This window comes from Mesitornis unicolor, unplaced genomic scaffold (assembly GCF_000695765.1).
Source record: "Mesitornis unicolor isolate BGI_N332 unplaced genomic scaffold, ASM69576v1 scaffold31078, whole genome shotgun sequence".
NCBI lineage: Eukaryota > Metazoa > Chordata > Aves > Mesitornithiformes > Mesitornithidae > Mesitornis > Mesitornis unicolor.
The window spans coordinates 10,860-29,358 of NW_010201691.1; the positions used below are offsets into that span (position 1 = coordinate 10,860).

Below are 18,499 nucleotides of genomic sequence, written 5' to 3' on the forward strand. Positions count from 1 at the left end.
TGAAAACCATGTATTCTAGATAGGCAGTTATCCTTGGAATATACGTAATTTAAGGTTCACATCTAGAAGCCAAACAAAATTATTGTTGGCACTGTGAAGCACTTTTAGAACTATGCTTGTTTTCTAAGGACAAATGAGTTTCCAAGAGGCATGATGAAAAGCTTCTCGATCCCTTTTAGACCAGAAATAAGCAATGCAACTCTGAGCAGATGGCAGACATCCACTGTGCCAGGATTCAATACTGCCGTGAAATGGACCATTTATATCAGAGATTAAAGAACGAGATACATGTACAAGGGTGATGGGTTTGGGAAGTTGCATGAATGCACAAGCCTTCCTCCTACATTTGAGATATGGGGTATTTTCCATTGGTTCTAGGGAAGTAAGTCAATGCTTCATGTAGGAATGTGAACGTGCCAAACATTTTTCAACAGATTTGAGGCTTCTGGGCTAGCAATCTTCCACAGGGACAACAGCCCAGAAAGAGCCAAAAAAGGAAGGGAAAGAAAAATCATTCCCTCTTAGCAGCCACCTTCTCCACCAGGACTCCACTGCATATTCCTCATCATGTTTCATAAGCTGATGGTCTCTGCAACAGATAGCAGCAACCCCACTTGCCTTGCAGTTCGAGAAAAGTCTTGGCAGAAAGACATGGACACACATCCCTCTTTTGCCTCCAGCTGCACTGCTAGAATAGGATGCAAACCAAATCCATGTCCACCTCCCTGCTTCCCACACCAATAATCTGCTTGCCCCATAGATCTGCCAAGCCTCCTCTGCAGTTCCCAGAGGGACAGAGAACATGGCAATAGACTGGTGAACACGAGTTCTCATCCTCCGATGAAAAAAGTGCTTCTCAACCAAATAGAAATGCATGGGAAGAGAGGAGGGGGATAAAGTACTGCTGGGAATCGAAGACTAGTACTTCCTAGCTTCAACTTTTCCACTAAACTTTGTGACCTTAATAATGTTCTATGCTTGCTCCTACATTCTCAGTAACATTTGAGCACTCAGACCTCACATCTGTCCCTGTGGGAATAATTGATATCCTGACTGAACCTGGAAGGTATGCTGTTGGGAAGCCTCAGTCTCAACTACACAAAAACAAGGAAGCTCCAAAGTCTCATGGTGTTCCAGCTGCACACAGGCAAGGAAAGGACTCTCCGGAATTTTTGCAAATATTTTCTTGCCAAATGTGTGAAACAGATTTTTTTTTTTCCAGACATATAATTTTCTTAAATTTGATCAATGTCAGCAGAAAGCAGAAAAAACACAGAGGTTAATCTGATGTGAACATAGAGGATCACATTTTTAACTATTTTAATAGGACAACCGAAACTTTTAGGAAGGGCTGCTGCTGACATTTATTTCATCTGAAATATTCAAACTGCTGCAATACGAGTAGCATGGATGAAGTACAGAAGAGAGTGAGCTCCATCTTCTGTTGCCTAGGATAATATCTCACTGCTTCACAAGTTCAGTTTTTCATCTCCTGAAGGCTCAACAGGATTCTTCTACACTCATCACAGAGGCATACTTCCCATCTTTGTTACTCTATAATCCCGACTAATCTCATTGCTGCTTGACACACTGCCCTCTGCCCTTACCGAGGCAGCTTTTAAGTGATATACAGCAGATATGCAATACCTCTTGTACAGAAAGAAAAGGTAAAACATTCAGGAAACAAATTACACCAAGAATTCCTGGAGTTTTCTGTCATGCTTCATCACCCTGCCAACCAGACAGCAGGAGAAAGGACAAAATGTTTCTCTTTGAAAGAAACAGAATCCAAAGCTTCCATTTCTCTGTTAAGAGCACACACAAAACAGGGCACAGACAGCTGCACTGTACCGGGGTTCAGCTTAAGACTAAGGTCGGAAGACTACAGCTAGATCAAAGATGGGGATGGATTTCAAGTTCTGACTGTGGATCCAGAAGATACTGCCTAATTTTGGAAGTCTTCTATATACCTCCATGTTCCTCACACATGCCTTACATGCTACTCTGCCAACACCCAAAATAGACTTATCTTTTGTACTATTTACTTCACCTTTGAACGAAATGTTGGGTGGACAAAATACAGTGCCTTCAGGTTCCTCTTGTACCTGGTGTAGAGAAAGAAAAAATTATTTAAAAGTTACTAGTAATTAAGCTAATCTCACAACTCTACTATCAAAATGTAGTTTATTTTGCTTAAGTGCCTGTGATGTAATTTTATAAAGTTAGATCTAATATAAGGGCAAAGACCAGAAAAGCAAACGTAAAGAGAAAATTAAATTATTATTTTTCAAGTAAAGACATAACAGCCTGCAGTCTTTTACATGGACAGTGAAAGTTATGGACAAATTATGACTGCCAATGTTACCCAAGTCTCCTCTCTCACAACTAGCAAAATACTTTAACAAAGCCAGGCTTCAGAAGCTCCACCTCTGGATGGAGACAACCAATACACACAGTACACCTCTCTAACAGCTCCAGAAGAGAGACAGCAGAGGACAGCACTTCCTGGTTTAACAGATGGTTTTGAGAAGGAAAGAAAGGTTATCTTCTTCCCTCTTGCTTTTGTAATTTATTTAGGTCTCTGTCCCAGCAAAAAACTCTCTCACAAATACATGGGAAACCAAATACAGGGAGTGACAAATGTTTGCATAGGACAGAGGAAGATCAGAAGAGGTTCTTTTCCTATTGACACTCACTTGGCATCAACAACATCATAGAGTTTCTTCAAGAAATTAGAGTCTAGTTGATTGTAATCATTTGTGAGGGTATGGAAGTACACCAGGACATACTCCTTCACTGCAATATGATCCATGACATGGATGAAATACAGAAGAGCCTGAGACAGAAAGAAATGAAATTTATATTTGTGAAAAAACTTTTTCACAGTTGCATTACATTTTAATATGCTTCCTTTAATTCATTCACAAATTGGGAATCACGAGGCCAGGTGCCATTACATTTCAGCTACAAAAGCAAGGTGAACATTCCAAGTCTTAAACTTGGCTGTAATAACATAGATGCCTTTTTTATCTAGCTGACCTCACAGACAGAGATAAGTTCTTGCTGTTTCCATGAAAAACTAATTTGACCTGTTACTTTTCATTCTTCAAGTTTTGTCAGTTATAGAAGCAGGGCAAGTCTTTTTCTTCTTGAGTAGAAGAAGGAGTCCATGCTGGGCCCATTTTTCCAAAAAACAGTCCAGTTCCTCCTTGAAAAAAGCCACCTCAATACACACAACGCTTTATAAGGGAATAAATTTTTATCTGCCTATACAAAAGTTTTCATCTAATCTTTAAGTCTTCTACATATAATGTTTTACTATTAACATTGAACTGCCCTTATAATCAGACTCTTACACCCTGAACATTCATATTCAACCTATACAATTCTAGTTTTACTAAGCCTTACCTTTTCCATGTCTATCAATGTCACAGGGATATTCCTTCCAACCACCACCATCACTGTGCGACCACAGTTATCTACACCTACATAAAAAAAAGAAAACCCAATCTTTAAACTTCTCAGTTGTCAGGTTTTTGGTCCATTCCAAATCAGGGAGAACCAGCCGCAGCCCAGAATTTTTGCAACACATCTGACTTCTATCTTAACAAGAGAGAAAATACACTTAGAGTTACTGTTCTCACTATACCAGTAGCTACTCTGAATTTAAAAAAGGTTCATCACATCCAAGAAGCTTAAGTCTTAAGCCCTGCAAATTTATGTTGCCTATGTATTCCATATTTACCTAAATTTCAAATAATAACATGGTTTTATTTAAAAAAAAAGAAACCCAAACAACCCAAAACAAACCTTCACTTGCAGTTCTACCACCAAAGCAAACTTCTTCCTAAAAACCATGTTCTGAAATCTAGTGCATGGATTCCCAGAGCATGTCATGGACACCTGCAGCCCACAGAGCTTGGTCTAAGGCAAACAAATTTAAAATTGCAGCTACTGAGCATAGTATTTGCACAAAAATCAAGGTAAGTACCTGGATTTTCAGGAGGCCAAAGATATCAGCCAAAGTGCTAAACTGACTTTTGCTGCAGAAACACAGTGATGCTCTTGAGACGCTGATTACTTGCCTGTTTCTTTCTGTCATAGTGCAAAGCAGCATTAAGCCACTGGAACTATGGCAAGTTTTTATGTCTGAGTATGATGCTACCTAAAGAGAAATAGTGAACTAAAGAGTACAGGTTCCCTATCTCTACTTCCCATGCTGCAAGGACCTTGCAGTTATTTTCCTCCACTTGACTCTCCACTGCATTGTTGAATCTCTCCCTAATCTCCCCATTTACCAAACTGCACTGCCCAGGGTACTCAGCCATTAGCACTAGGAGACACATACAGAAGAGTGCAACATATACCTAATCTGATGTTTCCCTCAGGTTAAATAAAGCAAGCCATTTGTTTGGGAAACCTGTATTAAAAGTTGCTTTGGTAACTGCTTATTCTCTACACTAATCATTTGAAAGCAACATTCATTTCTTTGTAACTAAAGGGTGGAGCTAGTTCTTCTTTTGGCCTGGATTATCTAACACAGCGCACCTTATGCATTGGTTTAATCTAACAGTACTGATTTACATCTAAAGCTACAGATAATACAGGATCGTCAGACTGTTAAAGCAAAGCAGTTTGGGAGTTTACCACACAGTCTTCCAAAGCCAATAAGAGAATACTCCTGCTTTACTGCAGAGTTGCTGCCTAGTTCCTGGCCAGGCTTCTAGTTTAACAACATGGCTTACTGTATAGTCAAGGCCACATAATATATTTTTGTTTTGTACTTTTACTTTAAGACAATATACATCAATCATCAGTACCCTGAACTTACCTGTCTGGTACAAAGCTTTAAGAGAAGCAATATCAGAGAGGTCTTCGGCCCTTGCCTGACACAGCCAGCGATTATAACTAGAAAAGCAAAAACATCTGGTCAGATCTAATCCCCCTTTGGATTAGCATTAGAAGCCTGAAGAGGTATATAGGAAGGGAAGGACAAAACAAGCTCTTTCTGACTGAGCCCTTAGTCTAATGTTGTGGTTTTCTGACTTATGGAGCTACTACAAAGTTGTTAAAGAAAAAAGTGTTGAGGAGAAAAATAATAAAAGTTGAACGTCTCGCATACCTACTGATTTTCACTAGGGCAATGAATACACACCAGCTAGAAATTATAGTGGTGTTGCATTTGGGCTGAAGAGATCTCAGGGGTTTTTCCCATTAGGAATACTTCAGTGGAAAAAAATTCTTTAAAAATTCTACAAGTTGAACACAACTACGCAGCAACCAGTGTCACATATGGATTTTTTTTTCCTCTTTGAATGGTGATCAGTTTAGTGCCTTATCTGAGAAAAGAAGCCAAGCATCATGTCTGAAAATGACTTCAGGGCTTCCAAGAAAGTCAGGGGGTAACAAAAATTTTAAAAAAGCAAAAAGCTAAAAGCCTCAGGATTCGTTTACTTATCTTTCTGTTTTGAAGGATGGAAGAAAAGTGTTTTGAATATATACCCAAAGCTTCAGGAGCAAGTAGGCAGTACTGAAAGCAGGTGATCCCACTACAGAACACGGTGACAAAACAGTGACATCTTGTGGCAAAGAGGTAAGGCAGCTGGTCAAATGCACTGGGCATGTTAGTAGGTTCATCACTAGCTTTTTCCTCCCCTTTTCCTCTTACGGCCCCTTCCCTTCTCCTTTCAGGCCAAAGAAGCTACCACAACGATCCAGGGTAACACCAGGCTTTATCTGTGTTTCCTTGCCAGAAGATGAGGCTTCACAGATAACAAAGTCATCATAAGGGCTGGTCCTCTGAACAGCTAACTAACCCAAAACATTCACACAGACAAGGAAATTCTCACTTCCTCTGATGCTGTTTTTGCAGTGCAGCCTCTGATAACTGTCCCTGCAGGATGAGGCGTCTCTGCTTATCAACATCTCCCTCCATGCGGGCAAAAGCATGGGAACCAATGAAAGACAAATCTGCCTCCAGACCCTCTTCATCTGAAGCATCTGCAGTAGAAACAAAGGTAGCATAAAATGTTCAAGCTGCATACAAGACAGCAACGCTGCTGATGAATTGCTATATATCTCAGCAAGCCAGGCCAGTCATTGGGCTACAACTAACACAAAAACCCACAGTGTACCATGATGTGGCTCTGATATTTAAGCAGTACCACTGACAGATTACAGCATGTAATTTATAACTATGAACCCTCTTAAAATGCTGATTTACCTGGAAACTAACTGGACAAGTCCTAGTCATCAGCTTGTAACAATGGGATAACTGTTAACTCTTTCAAAAATGAAGGTCTGGAGAGAGCGAGTTGGGCTTTACAGCTGTGCTACTTGACACAGAGGGAATTTGGAGTCTGATCAGCAGGAGTAGGTACATCAGTTATCAAACTTTGAGCAGGAAAAAAATTGTCTGTATCCTCATTGCATATTCAGCCTTATGCCAGCTGGCCATGCAAAAACAGAAAGCCTTTGAAACCAAGTTATTCCAAGTTATGTGCTTTCGATGGTTTAAGACTTCACTTGAAGAAGTATAAACCTTTCACAGCACTGCTTAATGAACAAGGCAAAACATGACAGCTATGCCCATTTATATATGAAATTGTTTTGCCATATGCATCTCCCTTCCTCAACCCTGACATCTAGGCAACCTCTTTACAGACAAGACTTCTTTCACTGAGCCTTGACAGCTGTTTCCCAAACAATGACCTCTGGGTTGATCTAGTTCTTTTGCCTTTTAGGGAGTTTCTGCTAGTTTTCATTGAACATGTACTAGTTTGATGCACATGCTGTATCAACAGAATCTTATCACTTGAGACAACATTTGCTAATACATAAGCAACACTTTGCTAATACATAAGTCAATTAACATTAATGGCTTTTTAAGTTAAGGGCTGCACAAGATTCTGCAAAAAATTTGCAAAGGTCCTAATCATTCTTGGAGAAAATTGCAAAGGTAATGAACTACTCTAGACAGAACAACAGCTCTACTGCATCCTGTAGCCACGTAACTCCACACAATAAGGCAGAAAGCAGTAGTTACTGCTGTGGAACGCACGAAGCCAATAAGGCAGCTTAACAACTGTCTTCATTATAGCCTGCCCTAGGTGAGGTGGGGTAGCAAAACATCTCTCTGCTTCCCACGTGCCTTCTCTGTTTCTCCATCAACTTTTACCCAGAGATACTTATCCCAAAGTTCAGTTAAGGACTCACCATCTGGAACACCTGGCTTTTCAGTAATCCTGATCTGTCGCTCTGGTACTACAGGCTCCCCTTCTGCATTGCCAATATCTGCAGGGAGGTAAGGCAAGGATTGTATCTCTTCTTCCAACGATCTTGGAAAATACAGAGGCAGCAACTTCTGGTAAGTAGCCTACAAATAAGAAAAATGCGTGAAGGGTCTATCACGCATCATTGCTCCTCAGTTAAGTAGCACCTGCCCTCGTAAGCAGGGACTTTCTCAGTGGTTTGGAGGCAAAGTATCACTTCCCTCAATGGCTTACTTTGGGCTGCTACCTGGCAATAAAGGCAGATAACCTTGATAAAGGTTAACTTTTTTTTTTGCCACATTGGCAAATAACCTTAAGAAGACTCAGCTTTAACCTGCATGACCTCAGGTAGATTGCAGATACTTTAGCTTTGTAATGAAGTTACAATATGCATGGATGACTGACTTCAGTAAAGGCTGCTTATATTAAAACTCACCACTACACAGATCACCTTTAGTGAGCTGATTGGGAATAAAGAAAAAGCAACAACCAACCACAAGAAACTCTCCCCACGTGGATGAAAACTGAAAATCTCAACTGAACGCTGTAATACTCCATGTGTTCTTTCCAACTGATGAGCAGTTTTAGAATCCCCAACATGCTATTTTCCTCATCCAGATGCCACAGAACCTGAACACAGTGTGACTGTTCTGCCCAGGAACTGTCATTAGCAAGTCTAATACACAAGAGAAGTCAATATTCAAACTGTTACCATCTGTCTAAACACAAATAATTAAATATCAAGCGTATTACTTCAACAAGCAACATTTAAGATAATTGTAGGTGATCTGTGGAAATGCTAAACTGGTCCTTTTAAAGCACAAGGGAAGCAGCATTGTGTAAGGAGGAAGTCTTGAAAGAGGAATTTCTTTCCTGGCTGGCAGATACCATCCAGCGCAACTGCATGCTATAACTTCCAATATTGATTTCTGTTCATGGCTCAGGAACACAGAAGCGGAAAGATTCTGTACATAGTGACTGCTAAGAGCATAACGGTACTGGAAAAAATGCTAGGCTAGTAGGACACAGAAAGATGCTGTGGGACCAAAAGTCTATGTGATTTGAAGAGGAAATCCAAATCCAACTCTTCAATGCAGGAGTTAATACTGTTGCAGAGAAGATCAAACATGCCCATGAATTCTGGTGCCAAGAACATCAAGGAGATACCTCTTCAAGCTCGGAGACTGCAAACACCACCTTCTCCAGAGTCTCTCCATGAATCTCCAGGAACCTTCTAACTGTGCCTGCAATGAAGAATATTAAATGCAGTTAGCAAAACAGGAGGAGAAATTTACATACACGGCTACAGGTGAGGAAGTAAATATCTCTTCTCATACAAAATAGCTTCACAGGCTGTATGCAAGTGTGGATTCAGCGGTAGTTTCAGATCAAATGAGTTTTTAGCCACATAGGAATTTCCATCTCCACTCTCTCCTGCTGCTCACTTTAGAGATGGATATAAAAAGAGTAAAAGTCTCTCTCTGATTCTAGCTTGCTCAGTATTCCTTAGTCTGTGAATGTGATTCAATAGCCCTGCAAAATCAAGCCAAACATTTCCTTTAAAGAGTCTCCTGCAAACTGCCAAAACCAGACTATCCTAGAACAAGTCATGGTGCCACTCATCAAGTCATCAGGAAAGCAGGATGATAAGCAAGCTACAGCAGAAGCTGGTACAAAACAGAGTCAGCCACACAAAACCTCTGGGGTCAGCTATGCCAAAGAAGCATATAAAAATTTTATTTGTAAATCATGAGAGAAATTATTACCTCTATTACTTTTTTGGACTCCCTCAAAGTTATAGCATAATCCAGGGACAGTCAAGTTCCTAAGCCTTTGCAGCTGAGGTGAAAAAAACCAGAAGTTTTGTAACCAAGCTCCCACTCAGACTTATCCTTGTACAGAGGAGGTCCTTGAGCTGCAATAATCTCGACACATGTCAGGATTTTCAAGTGCTTTCCTGTCAGACTGCCAAGAGAGGAAGTGTCCAAACAAATAGGTTGGTCTAGCAGTATTTTATCAAGTAACATATAGCCCTATAGAGACAACAGAAGAAATCAATAAAGAAAAGATGTCTACTGTACAGAGAATACATTAGCGTGAGTTCTTCAAGAAACAGCAGAGGAAAAAAAAAGCTATTTTCAAATACTTCCTCTACAGAAATTAATGTGTAATTGGCTTGACCTGCAACACTATTTTATGGGGCAAATGCAGTGGTGTGGTTCCACAGCAAACAGCTTTCTGAATCTATGTGAGCAGATGTTTTCAGATATGCCATTCGACAGGCAGACAGCAGATAAAACAGACTAATCTGTTTCTCCAGTGTCAGCACCTCTGCTATACTGGAGTAGGAAAGATTTCTCCAGTCAGCTTGCACAGCAAGAGGAAAACCCACTCTTTCATCCTATTGTGCAGGAGTTATCATGCATGAAGGTTCAGGGACTGGGTGGTGGTGGTGGAAAGCAGACAGGAGCAGGCCAACAGAAATGAAAGAGTCAAAAGAGAAAAGGGAAAAGTAAGAATGAGACTACTATATAATATTTGTCTGTGAGCACTTTTCTATTCTTTAAGTATTAACTTAGGAAAATAAGAAAAGAAAAAAAAGAAGAAAACTTCCTAGGAACCAAGTCATCAGGAAAGCAGGAACTTCCTAGGAAGTTGTCTGTTTTGTTTTTAGTAGCCTTCATTTTTTTTCTTTAATATAGTTTCCTCTGGAACCCAAACAAGTTTGAAAACTTTTAGCATCTACAATGCTTTTTGGTAAGAAGTTGCATTGTTTGAAGGTTCTTATTTTGGGAGAGAGCGAACAGCTGATTCCTATTCACCACTTTCATGCCACTCATGAGTTTGCAGACATCTATGACATTTCCTTCAAGTCCAGCATATTCCAGTCTGAAAGAGACTTTAGCTTCTTAGCTATTTCTTTCCTTTCCCTATTCCTGTTGACCTCCTCAGCTTCTAATTGTACTGTATTCTTTTTGAACATGAAGCTTTAAAGGGTGGGCAAAACAGATTTACAGCATAACATTCTTCATTCTGTTTGTCTTACTCAGCTTGCTGTTTTGAACACAACTGAGGTGTTGCTTTCATGGAACTACTATAATCTCAATATTTTTGCTCCCTACGATTAGCCCATCATTTTGCATGTGAAGGCAGAAGCATATAGGAAAAGGCCAGTGGGGGAAGAATATCACTCAATGTTTCAATATGCTGATGACACTAAAATCACTGATGAAATTCACTCAGTTGCTTGAGGTCCGTCTACAGCCACTGTTTGAACAGTGCATCTTTGCTATTATGAACAATTTCCTGTCACCAGCAAACTCACCTCACTTCAGCATCTTTTCCAGGCTATTAATTAACGTACTGAAGACTGCAAGTTTCAGCACAGATTGCCATGGATCTTTACTAATGCCCTCTCAACTGAGAAAGGATCATTTGTTTTCATCCTCCATTTCCTGATCAACCATGGAAGGCCTTGCCTTTTTACAGCCTCTAAAAAAACTTCAGCACCATAAAAAAAGGTTTCCCCATAACAACAGCAGTCTGTCAGAGGTAAGCAGTCTGATGAATACTGCCATCCGGTTTACATTAATTTCCTACAAACTTACGCAGTGCTATGTGTGTTGCATCTTCCAAGGGGTAGCATCTTTTCAGAGAGTTGATGACACAAAATCCTACGGAGCACATTGCCTGTTCTCTGAAATCAAGAAGAAAAATGAGTAGATGGTCAGATGAGAACAAATATCTGTCAGTACAGTAGATAACACCAGTACACTTTTTTTTCCTGCCTCTATGCAGCAGCAACTCTTTCAGGTTTTCACAGAAGGATTCTTTCCTGGCAAGCTGTAAACATACCACTATTAAACAGAGAAGGAGGAAACAATTAATGATTCCACACTGTTTCCTCTTGTGTTTTTTCTCGGATTTCTCCTTCCACCTCAGCTATGTTGTTCCTGCAGGTTCTCATACCCTGAATGAAGAAGCTCTTCCCTCAAGCTCCCTGCAATCCTTTCCAAAATACTTTCCTTCCTGTATGGGATTGACAGTGAGGAGCAGGAGGGGAAAAGAAGGTGCTCTTTATTGCAAACATTCTCTTATTCCTCCCTCTGACCTATCACTTGTTTTGTTAGAGGTCTGGACATAGACCAAGGTAGCTTACTCAATCCTAGGTATGATTAGACAATCACTGGCATGGACTGATACATACTTTAAGATCAGTAAGATGCTTCCAGCAGAGAGCCACATTTTCAGAAGAGTAAAGCAGAGGTGTTGCCAATAGTCAGAGGAGTCTGAGCAAGCTCAGAGTTGCTAGACAATTCCACAAGTGTCAAAAGTTACTCTAGAGAACAGGTTGACTGAAAGGCATTCAGAATTCAGTAAGAAGAATTATTAGAATTTTTAAATTGTTTTCAACATGTTTCAATCCAGGTCTGACTTTACTTGTTAATTCTGAAGCAGAAGAAAATTGGCACACAGTAGAAACCTTAGCTGTAATCTTGATTATGAAACAGTTAACTACTGCACTGTAACACCTAGTCCAGACTTGGAAGCAGTCTGCTTAACCTCAAGAAATTTTTAAGTGTATTTTCTGACATTGCTCTTGTTCAGGTATTTTTTGTGACTGCTACCATTACAACAGGTATGACAGAAGAACAGAATACAGGAAAAAAACACAGAAAAAGAGAAAGAAAAAAACTATTATCTAAGAGGAAGTAGAAAATACCACAGATGAAAGAGGAAAAACTACAAACTCATCTGCAGCAACTGTGGATTTAGAAATATACTTGCATCCTGACACACAATTTTAGATGGCTGCTGTAGGAAGGCAGAGAGGCCAAATATATGAACTTACACAGCAGTCACATCTGCCTGTGGATATGTCCATGTGGCTTCAGAGACACATGAAGGTCCTGCTTAAGCAAGCTCATGTAAAGCTTTTCGCAAAATGGAATTATCAATGCTGCTTCTCCTCAGAGTAACTGAACACTGCACAGCCCTAGCTACACTATTTCAGGACTTGAACCAGCTCAGCACATTTTATCTACACTGCAACACAGATAACAAGAGGCATGAAGCCACTAATGTTCTCATATCCTTAACCAAATCCAGTATACGTGAGAAGATATTCACAGCCATTTGGCTTCTGTGCAGATCAGAGTATCTAGAACAGATGTGCTATGGATAGCAAGCCCTCACATAAGTTGCCCTGTGCTTACTTTGCTAGCTGCAGGACATTGCGGTAACAGCTGTAGAGAGAACTTTCGGCTGCTGTGCGATACCGGCTTTTGTATTTAGGTCCCACTGTGTGAATGATGAAACGTGCAGCCAAATTAAATCCTTTGGTGAGTTTAGCCTCGCCTGTCCTGCACCCTGAAAAAAAAATAAACACAAGGATAAATGCCTATGTCATAATAAGAAAGCTAGAAGTATTCAAGCCCTTGACTTCCTCCAGAGTCAGACAACTCTGCTTCAGGTACAGTCAGTGAAGTCAGCATCCTCTCTCATAACAGCTGCTTAGTATCAACCAGTGATGTTGAGGAGGTGAGAACTGTGCTCATTCCTCTCAATTTTAAAGTTAAATGCATATAAAGGACAAACCAAAAATAGCTAGAAATGCTGTCTTAGAGTGCTTACTATGCTACACACAGAGTGACTGGGAAAAGTGATTTAACAATATGCAGAGAACAGATACACAAATATGCTATACAACCAGCAAGAAAAAGTCATCCTGAATTTAACAACTTAGTTTGGGGAGATTGCTTTTTGGATAAAAGGACTACAAGTCTCCTTAATCAAACCCACCAGCTGTTGGCAAAGCTATTAAAAATAAATAGACTAAGCACCTGTTTCATTCATGCTCCCAGAACAAGGTAGCCTTCTTTATTTTGCAAGTTTCTTTGAGTCCACAAGACAGAAGTACGATTCTCATGGAGATCATACTTTCTTGACAGACTAGAGGTCTAATCTCAAGGCAAGGAAGTTTAAGCAACACGTTTAATTACTCCGTTCACAGAACCCTCCAGTTATATATTCTAGAATCATTTACTGCATGCTAGCATACTGTACATCTTTACCTCTTTTTAGTTTCAATTGCGCTTTGGCTACCCCCTGCAAGTTACTCATACTTAATTCCTGTAATCTTTCACCAGGAAAATCAGTTTCTCAGAACCTGATTGACATGATGACATTCATACGACATTTGATGACATTCATACAACATTTGATGACATCCACAGACCTCCCTATTCCCTTCAGTTTGATAATGAAAAATCCAGGAGCAGCTACTGTGTTTGAAGTCTGTTTTTAACTCAGCACCTGTAAGAAAAGCCTGCTAACTCTCCCCTTCACCCAAGTCTAGTCCGCTTCAGTTCTGGACAGCTGAAGAAGTACTTCCAGTCTTTCTCTGTCCCTACCCTCAAAGACAAGTGTTTTCCACCTCCTTCTTTCTGCTTGTACAGCTGCACTTCAGCTTTCTGGTCTGGCTAAAAACCTAAAACTTTCACTGGGTTAGCTTTCAGCCTGATCTTATAGGTTGCTAGTACGCACAAAATGAACGAGATGCCAACAGGTAGCTGTGATCATCCTTCTGGCAGCAGCACTATAGTAGCTTGGCTTATGACATCCATGAAGCTGCCCACTGAATAGGGGCATTCACCTCTCCCACCCCACTCTGTTCGCTGTGGTGCTCAGGCAGGCTATGAGCATGCATGAAAGCTTATCTTATAGTAAGAGACATTCCAGGTCGAGAATCTCTCTTGCTCAAAACTTTAAGCATGTCTTTTTAATGGCAACAACACATTGCCTTTAAGCCAACAGTCCTGTGAGTTATTGGATCAAAAAGTTTACATCATTAACTTCTACAGAACTCCACCTTGTTTCTTTTGGGTTAATCAGAAGGAATATAACAGCATACTAAAACTAAGCATACTTCTCCGAATTACTGCACATCCTCTAAGACATCTCAGCTGAAGACAGCAACAAAATAAGTACAGTAAGGAAAAAGTAGAAGCCAAAACCAAAACACTTAATATATCAGATATCAAGTTACTATTCTTCCTCTGTGGTCCACCAAAGTCACAGAACTTGAAAAGAGTTTCTTCCTACATGCTGTTGCTTGCTATCTTGTGAAAAAGAACGAAGCAAGTTTGACTGAGGTACAGTTGTGAATTCAGCGAGGAAACTAATAAATTCAGACAACCGGATGCAGCACCAGTAATCTCCAATTATACTTAGTACTTCCCCATGTCTTTTGCCTGGAGATCTCTACAAAAGTAACCTTGGATAACTATAAACTCTTTGTTCCTCACAAACAAAATAAGGAAAGTCTTCATCTAACAAAGACTGGAAATAAAGCTTACCATTTGGAAATTTCATTATCAGCCATAAACCCTGTTAATAAAGAATCTAGGTAAAGCAAATCTCCTTCATTTCCAGAATAGCCTTCCATTAAGGATGGTCTTGTAACTTCCTAATAAAACCTTTTGTTGTACAGCAAAGGTAAATGAACTGAGCAATTTAAGTAGTCACTAAGATTTTATTTAGACATGCAGTGTTTTATCAATCCATCTATTATTGGCATAGTGTCCTGAAAGACTGTGTATATTAATAGCCTGAAAGAGGATACACACAATGTTTATATTAAAACCTACTCAATTTCTGCAATGGTGAACTTCAGTTCCTGTCTTCCACAGTGTGTATGCACTGAACAGAAGAGCAAAATCTGAAGATGTGTAAGACTGGCCCCTCAAGTGAAAGCTCTGATAAGCTAACTACTGTAAGTAGTTTCAGATAACAATAGGAATTATTGTATCACAAAGTAAGGGCTCAGCAACTCAAATATCCACGAGTTTTCAAGGATGTGAAACCTGAATAAAAAAAAAAAGAAGAGACTAGATTGGCATGCATTTCCTCCGTTTATTTCACCAGATGCTGGAAAAAGATACAAACCCAAACAGCTATAGCTTGATTTTAGTTTATGCCCAAATTTTGATGCTTTGTACTATGCAAGGACAGTAGATTTCAATAATATAAAAACATCTCCAGCCACTTACCTTTGAGCTTCTGGAGTTCATCCCTCAGGTCAGGCCCAGCATGCATGAATATACTTTCAGACACTGGATTCTTATCAGTGAGAGATTCATTACTGGTATTTACTATGGCTGTGCAGTTCAGTAACGCTACATCTCCTTTCCTGAGGAAAGAAGGAAACAGTTTACTGCAGGCTAAATGTAAGATTAGGCAGGATATTCTCAAATAAGTGCTGACAAGGAAGAAAATGCAAAGTTAAAGGAAAAGCATTAACAGTACTCCAGTGCTCACACAGCGCAACATACCCCAATGTGCTCACCATGCAGAAACATCCTTTGCCTTTAACTGATGAGGAAAGATCACAAGAAAGAAAAAACGCAACCCAGCATTTCCTTAAAAACTCCCAATGTCAACAGTAACTTAGCAATGTATGTAGAAAAGGCAGTGTTGTAGGGCAGTTTAGCTAGCAGAACATGTGAAGCAGCCTGTTAAACTGATGGAGTGTAATATGTTCCAAAAAACATGTATTCTCTCTTGAATACGAGAGGACAGTCCTATCAAAACTTCAGCGGTTTTTTTTCAATGTACTTTTTTCAGTTTGCTTACCCACTATCCAGGACACATTACGGCTGCTGCTCTTCCTCAGGCCACTGAGGATCTAGAGCGACACTGCAACTAGACAAGTTTTCACTGCTTTTGTTCTGAAATAGTGAACCTGCAGTTTGATCAAGCCCGTTCTTCTGTTCAAGGATCAGACATGCAGAAGATAAATAAAGCAGAGATGCACAAGAGACAACAGAGTAGCAAAACTCTGTCACAGCAGCAGCCATTAGAGATTGTGGGATCAAAGAGCATAGGAAAAGAAATAAAGATTCCCATGCACTGAGAGAGATTCAAATAAGAGTTGAAACTGCACACATTTATTACACCCAAGTCCAAGTCATAAGAGATAGTTAACCTCTTACTTCTCTCTTTATTTACTGAACCAGGTTCAGGAAATCCACGAACAGTCTCATTTCCTGCATGCATTAACCAGAAAGAGGTTCAGGCTGATCCCTGAATCTGTCCTCCCAAGAAATCTGTGTCCATATTGATTTACAAAGAGTTACTCATTTAGGGCCGAGTATCTGAGTTACAGTAAACAAAACCTGATGGAGCAAGTTCAACTCAGCATGCTGAACTTTATTTTGATTAAAAACACGGAGTCAGAACACAGAATGGAGAGAGAACGGAGAAAGACAAAAAAGCACTCAAAGCAAGCCACAAGAACCACATGAAAGAAATACTGACCCAAACCAGAAAAGTGAAGTTAGAATAAAGCCAATAAAGAAAGAAGCTAGCAGATAGCAAGTATATTTTAAAAAAATTAAATTGTATCAAAGGGCCCAACTAATTTTTGATATTAAGCATACAGTATGACAGCAGGAAGCACAACTCCAGTCTGCTGCATCAACAAGTGCCTATAAACATGCAGTTTGTAATCTATGGTGTCAGACTTGCAGATTTACAGTAAATAAAAAGATTATTTTCTTCCTAGATCAGTAATGTTTGATTCAAGAAAAGAGAGTTTAAAGGCTTTATTCCACAGCAGTGATCGTTATATGAGGCAGTCAGATCCTGCAGTAAATGGAAAAGTGCTGACAAACACACCAGAGCCACACAGAACTTACCATAAGATTATTTTTGCATTGATGTCTTTCCTGTATGGAAAAGGTGATCTAACACCAACTTGAGCTTTTTCAACAGGATTCTGGTGAGAGTCCAGCTGCTTAGCCTCATAGGCATCAGCCCAGCCTGGCAGACTGTCAACATCCACAAACTGGGAAGGAGCACCCAAAGGATCCATGGAATGGAAACAACAACTCCTTTCCTCTGCTAACTTGTCACACTCCAGTTCTCACTGGAGTCTTCCAGGTGCTTTAAAGGAAGAAAATCAAACCAGCTGTTCACTAAAAGTAATTCCTGTGGAGCCAGACCTTTCACAAGACTGCAATGTAATTACTGCTAGCAGAAAACACAAAAACAGATTTCCAACTCAGCTTCTTTCTCTTTCTGTTTTGTTATACGTATGCAAAAAGGCAATGGAAATACTTGCAATAAGACAAGCCTTTTCCAATAGCACAAGATGAGAACACCTTTATTAAATAGGTCCAGCTGGCTTGCGATTGTATATTTTTAAAATGCTGAACACAAATTCCCACATGTAGAAATGACCTTGGTCTTTCCACAAATTATTATTTCTTTATCTAAACAAAAAGCAAATTTGTAGCAGGGTATGTATAATCTATTCTTTCAGAGATTTTGCTCTAGCCCTGGGTCATACTTCAAAAAGAGACCAAAAGAAAATACACTCTGCTTCAAACCACCACAACCCAAAAAAATCCTAAGCACAAAAACCCCTTACAAACAAACCAATGAAAACATTCTTCCTCCCTCTGAATCACACAACTCCTGCAGTTCAGTGAATTTTGAAGGACTGCAAATAAGGCTTACATTGCCTAGTTCTTACAGTCATGCACTTTAGTGCAAAACCCTCTCACCCAAAAAGGTTTTGCAAGAAAGAACAAAGATGTAAATTTGAACACTGGCCAATGAACTCACAGACTGAACTTTGTCATCTGACTTTTTTTTTTTTAAAGGGTGAGGTAACAGCGGTTTCTAGATAGAGACTCAAGCTTCCCAAAACAGACTTTTCAATTGCTAGCACATAACACCTAGGCTACTGCATTGTCATTTTAACTGCTAAACCATACTCGTGAACTAAGCCAGCACAAACGCACTCATAGAGGTAACTTCAGTTTGCCCCATACATGCCTACTATTTAATCTTTTTCACAGGTTCATAATTTATGATACTTTTGAAAACACAGCATCCACAAGTGGTAATTCCAACATGTGAAATATTCATTAACAAAAAAAAAATAAAATAAAAAGCCAAACTTAAACCAAGGAGAGGGTAATAAAAGCCAACACTGGGACAAAAATGGTCATAAGGGCAACTAAACGAGAATTTTGCCACGAAGAGTTGGGAGAAAGGCAGTGAGCAGTAAGGTAAGAGCAGTCAGACTGGCTCCGACCAAAAGCAAAGCTCATCCACAACGGTGCCTCCCCTCTGCCGAACAGCCAAAGCCAGGGGCCTAAGCACCAGGGCAAGAGGCAGGCAGAAGACGTAGGGTGCACACGAGCTCCTCCTGGATACCC

General features: G+C 39.9%; 1 protein-coding gene across 1 annotated transcript in view; it reads right to left on the reverse strand.

Annotated features, from left to right (window-relative positions):
* GDAP2 (ganglioside induced differentiation associated protein 2) overlaps nucleotides 1–17,217 on the reverse strand; it is a 19,374-nt gene extending 2,157 nt beyond the window's left edge. Inside the window, exons 1-11 of the mRNA XM_010190183.1 lie at nucleotides 16,970–17,217; nucleotides 15,323–15,462; nucleotides 12,488–12,641; nucleotides 10,880–10,968; nucleotides 8,439–8,515; nucleotides 7,216–7,375; nucleotides 5,850–6,000; nucleotides 4,832–4,908; nucleotides 3,409–3,485; nucleotides 2,697–2,836; nucleotides 2,051–2,105 (exon numbers count right to left, since the gene is read on the reverse strand). Of these exons, the coding sequence (XP_010188485.1) occupies nucleotides 2,051–2,105; nucleotides 2,697–2,836; nucleotides 3,409–3,485; nucleotides 4,832–4,908; nucleotides 5,850–6,000; nucleotides 7,216–7,375; nucleotides 8,439–8,515; nucleotides 10,880–10,968; nucleotides 12,488–12,641; nucleotides 15,323–15,462; nucleotides 16,970–17,145 (1,296 nt within the window). The 5' untranslated portion in view covers nucleotides 17,146–17,217. The remainder of the gene's footprint in view (nucleotides 1–2,050; nucleotides 2,106–2,696; nucleotides 2,837–3,408; nucleotides 3,486–4,831; nucleotides 4,909–5,849; nucleotides 6,001–7,215; nucleotides 7,376–8,438; nucleotides 8,516–10,879; nucleotides 10,969–12,487; nucleotides 12,642–15,322; nucleotides 15,463–16,969) is intronic.
* Between the last annotated feature and the right edge of the window lie 1,282 nt (nucleotides 17,218–18,499).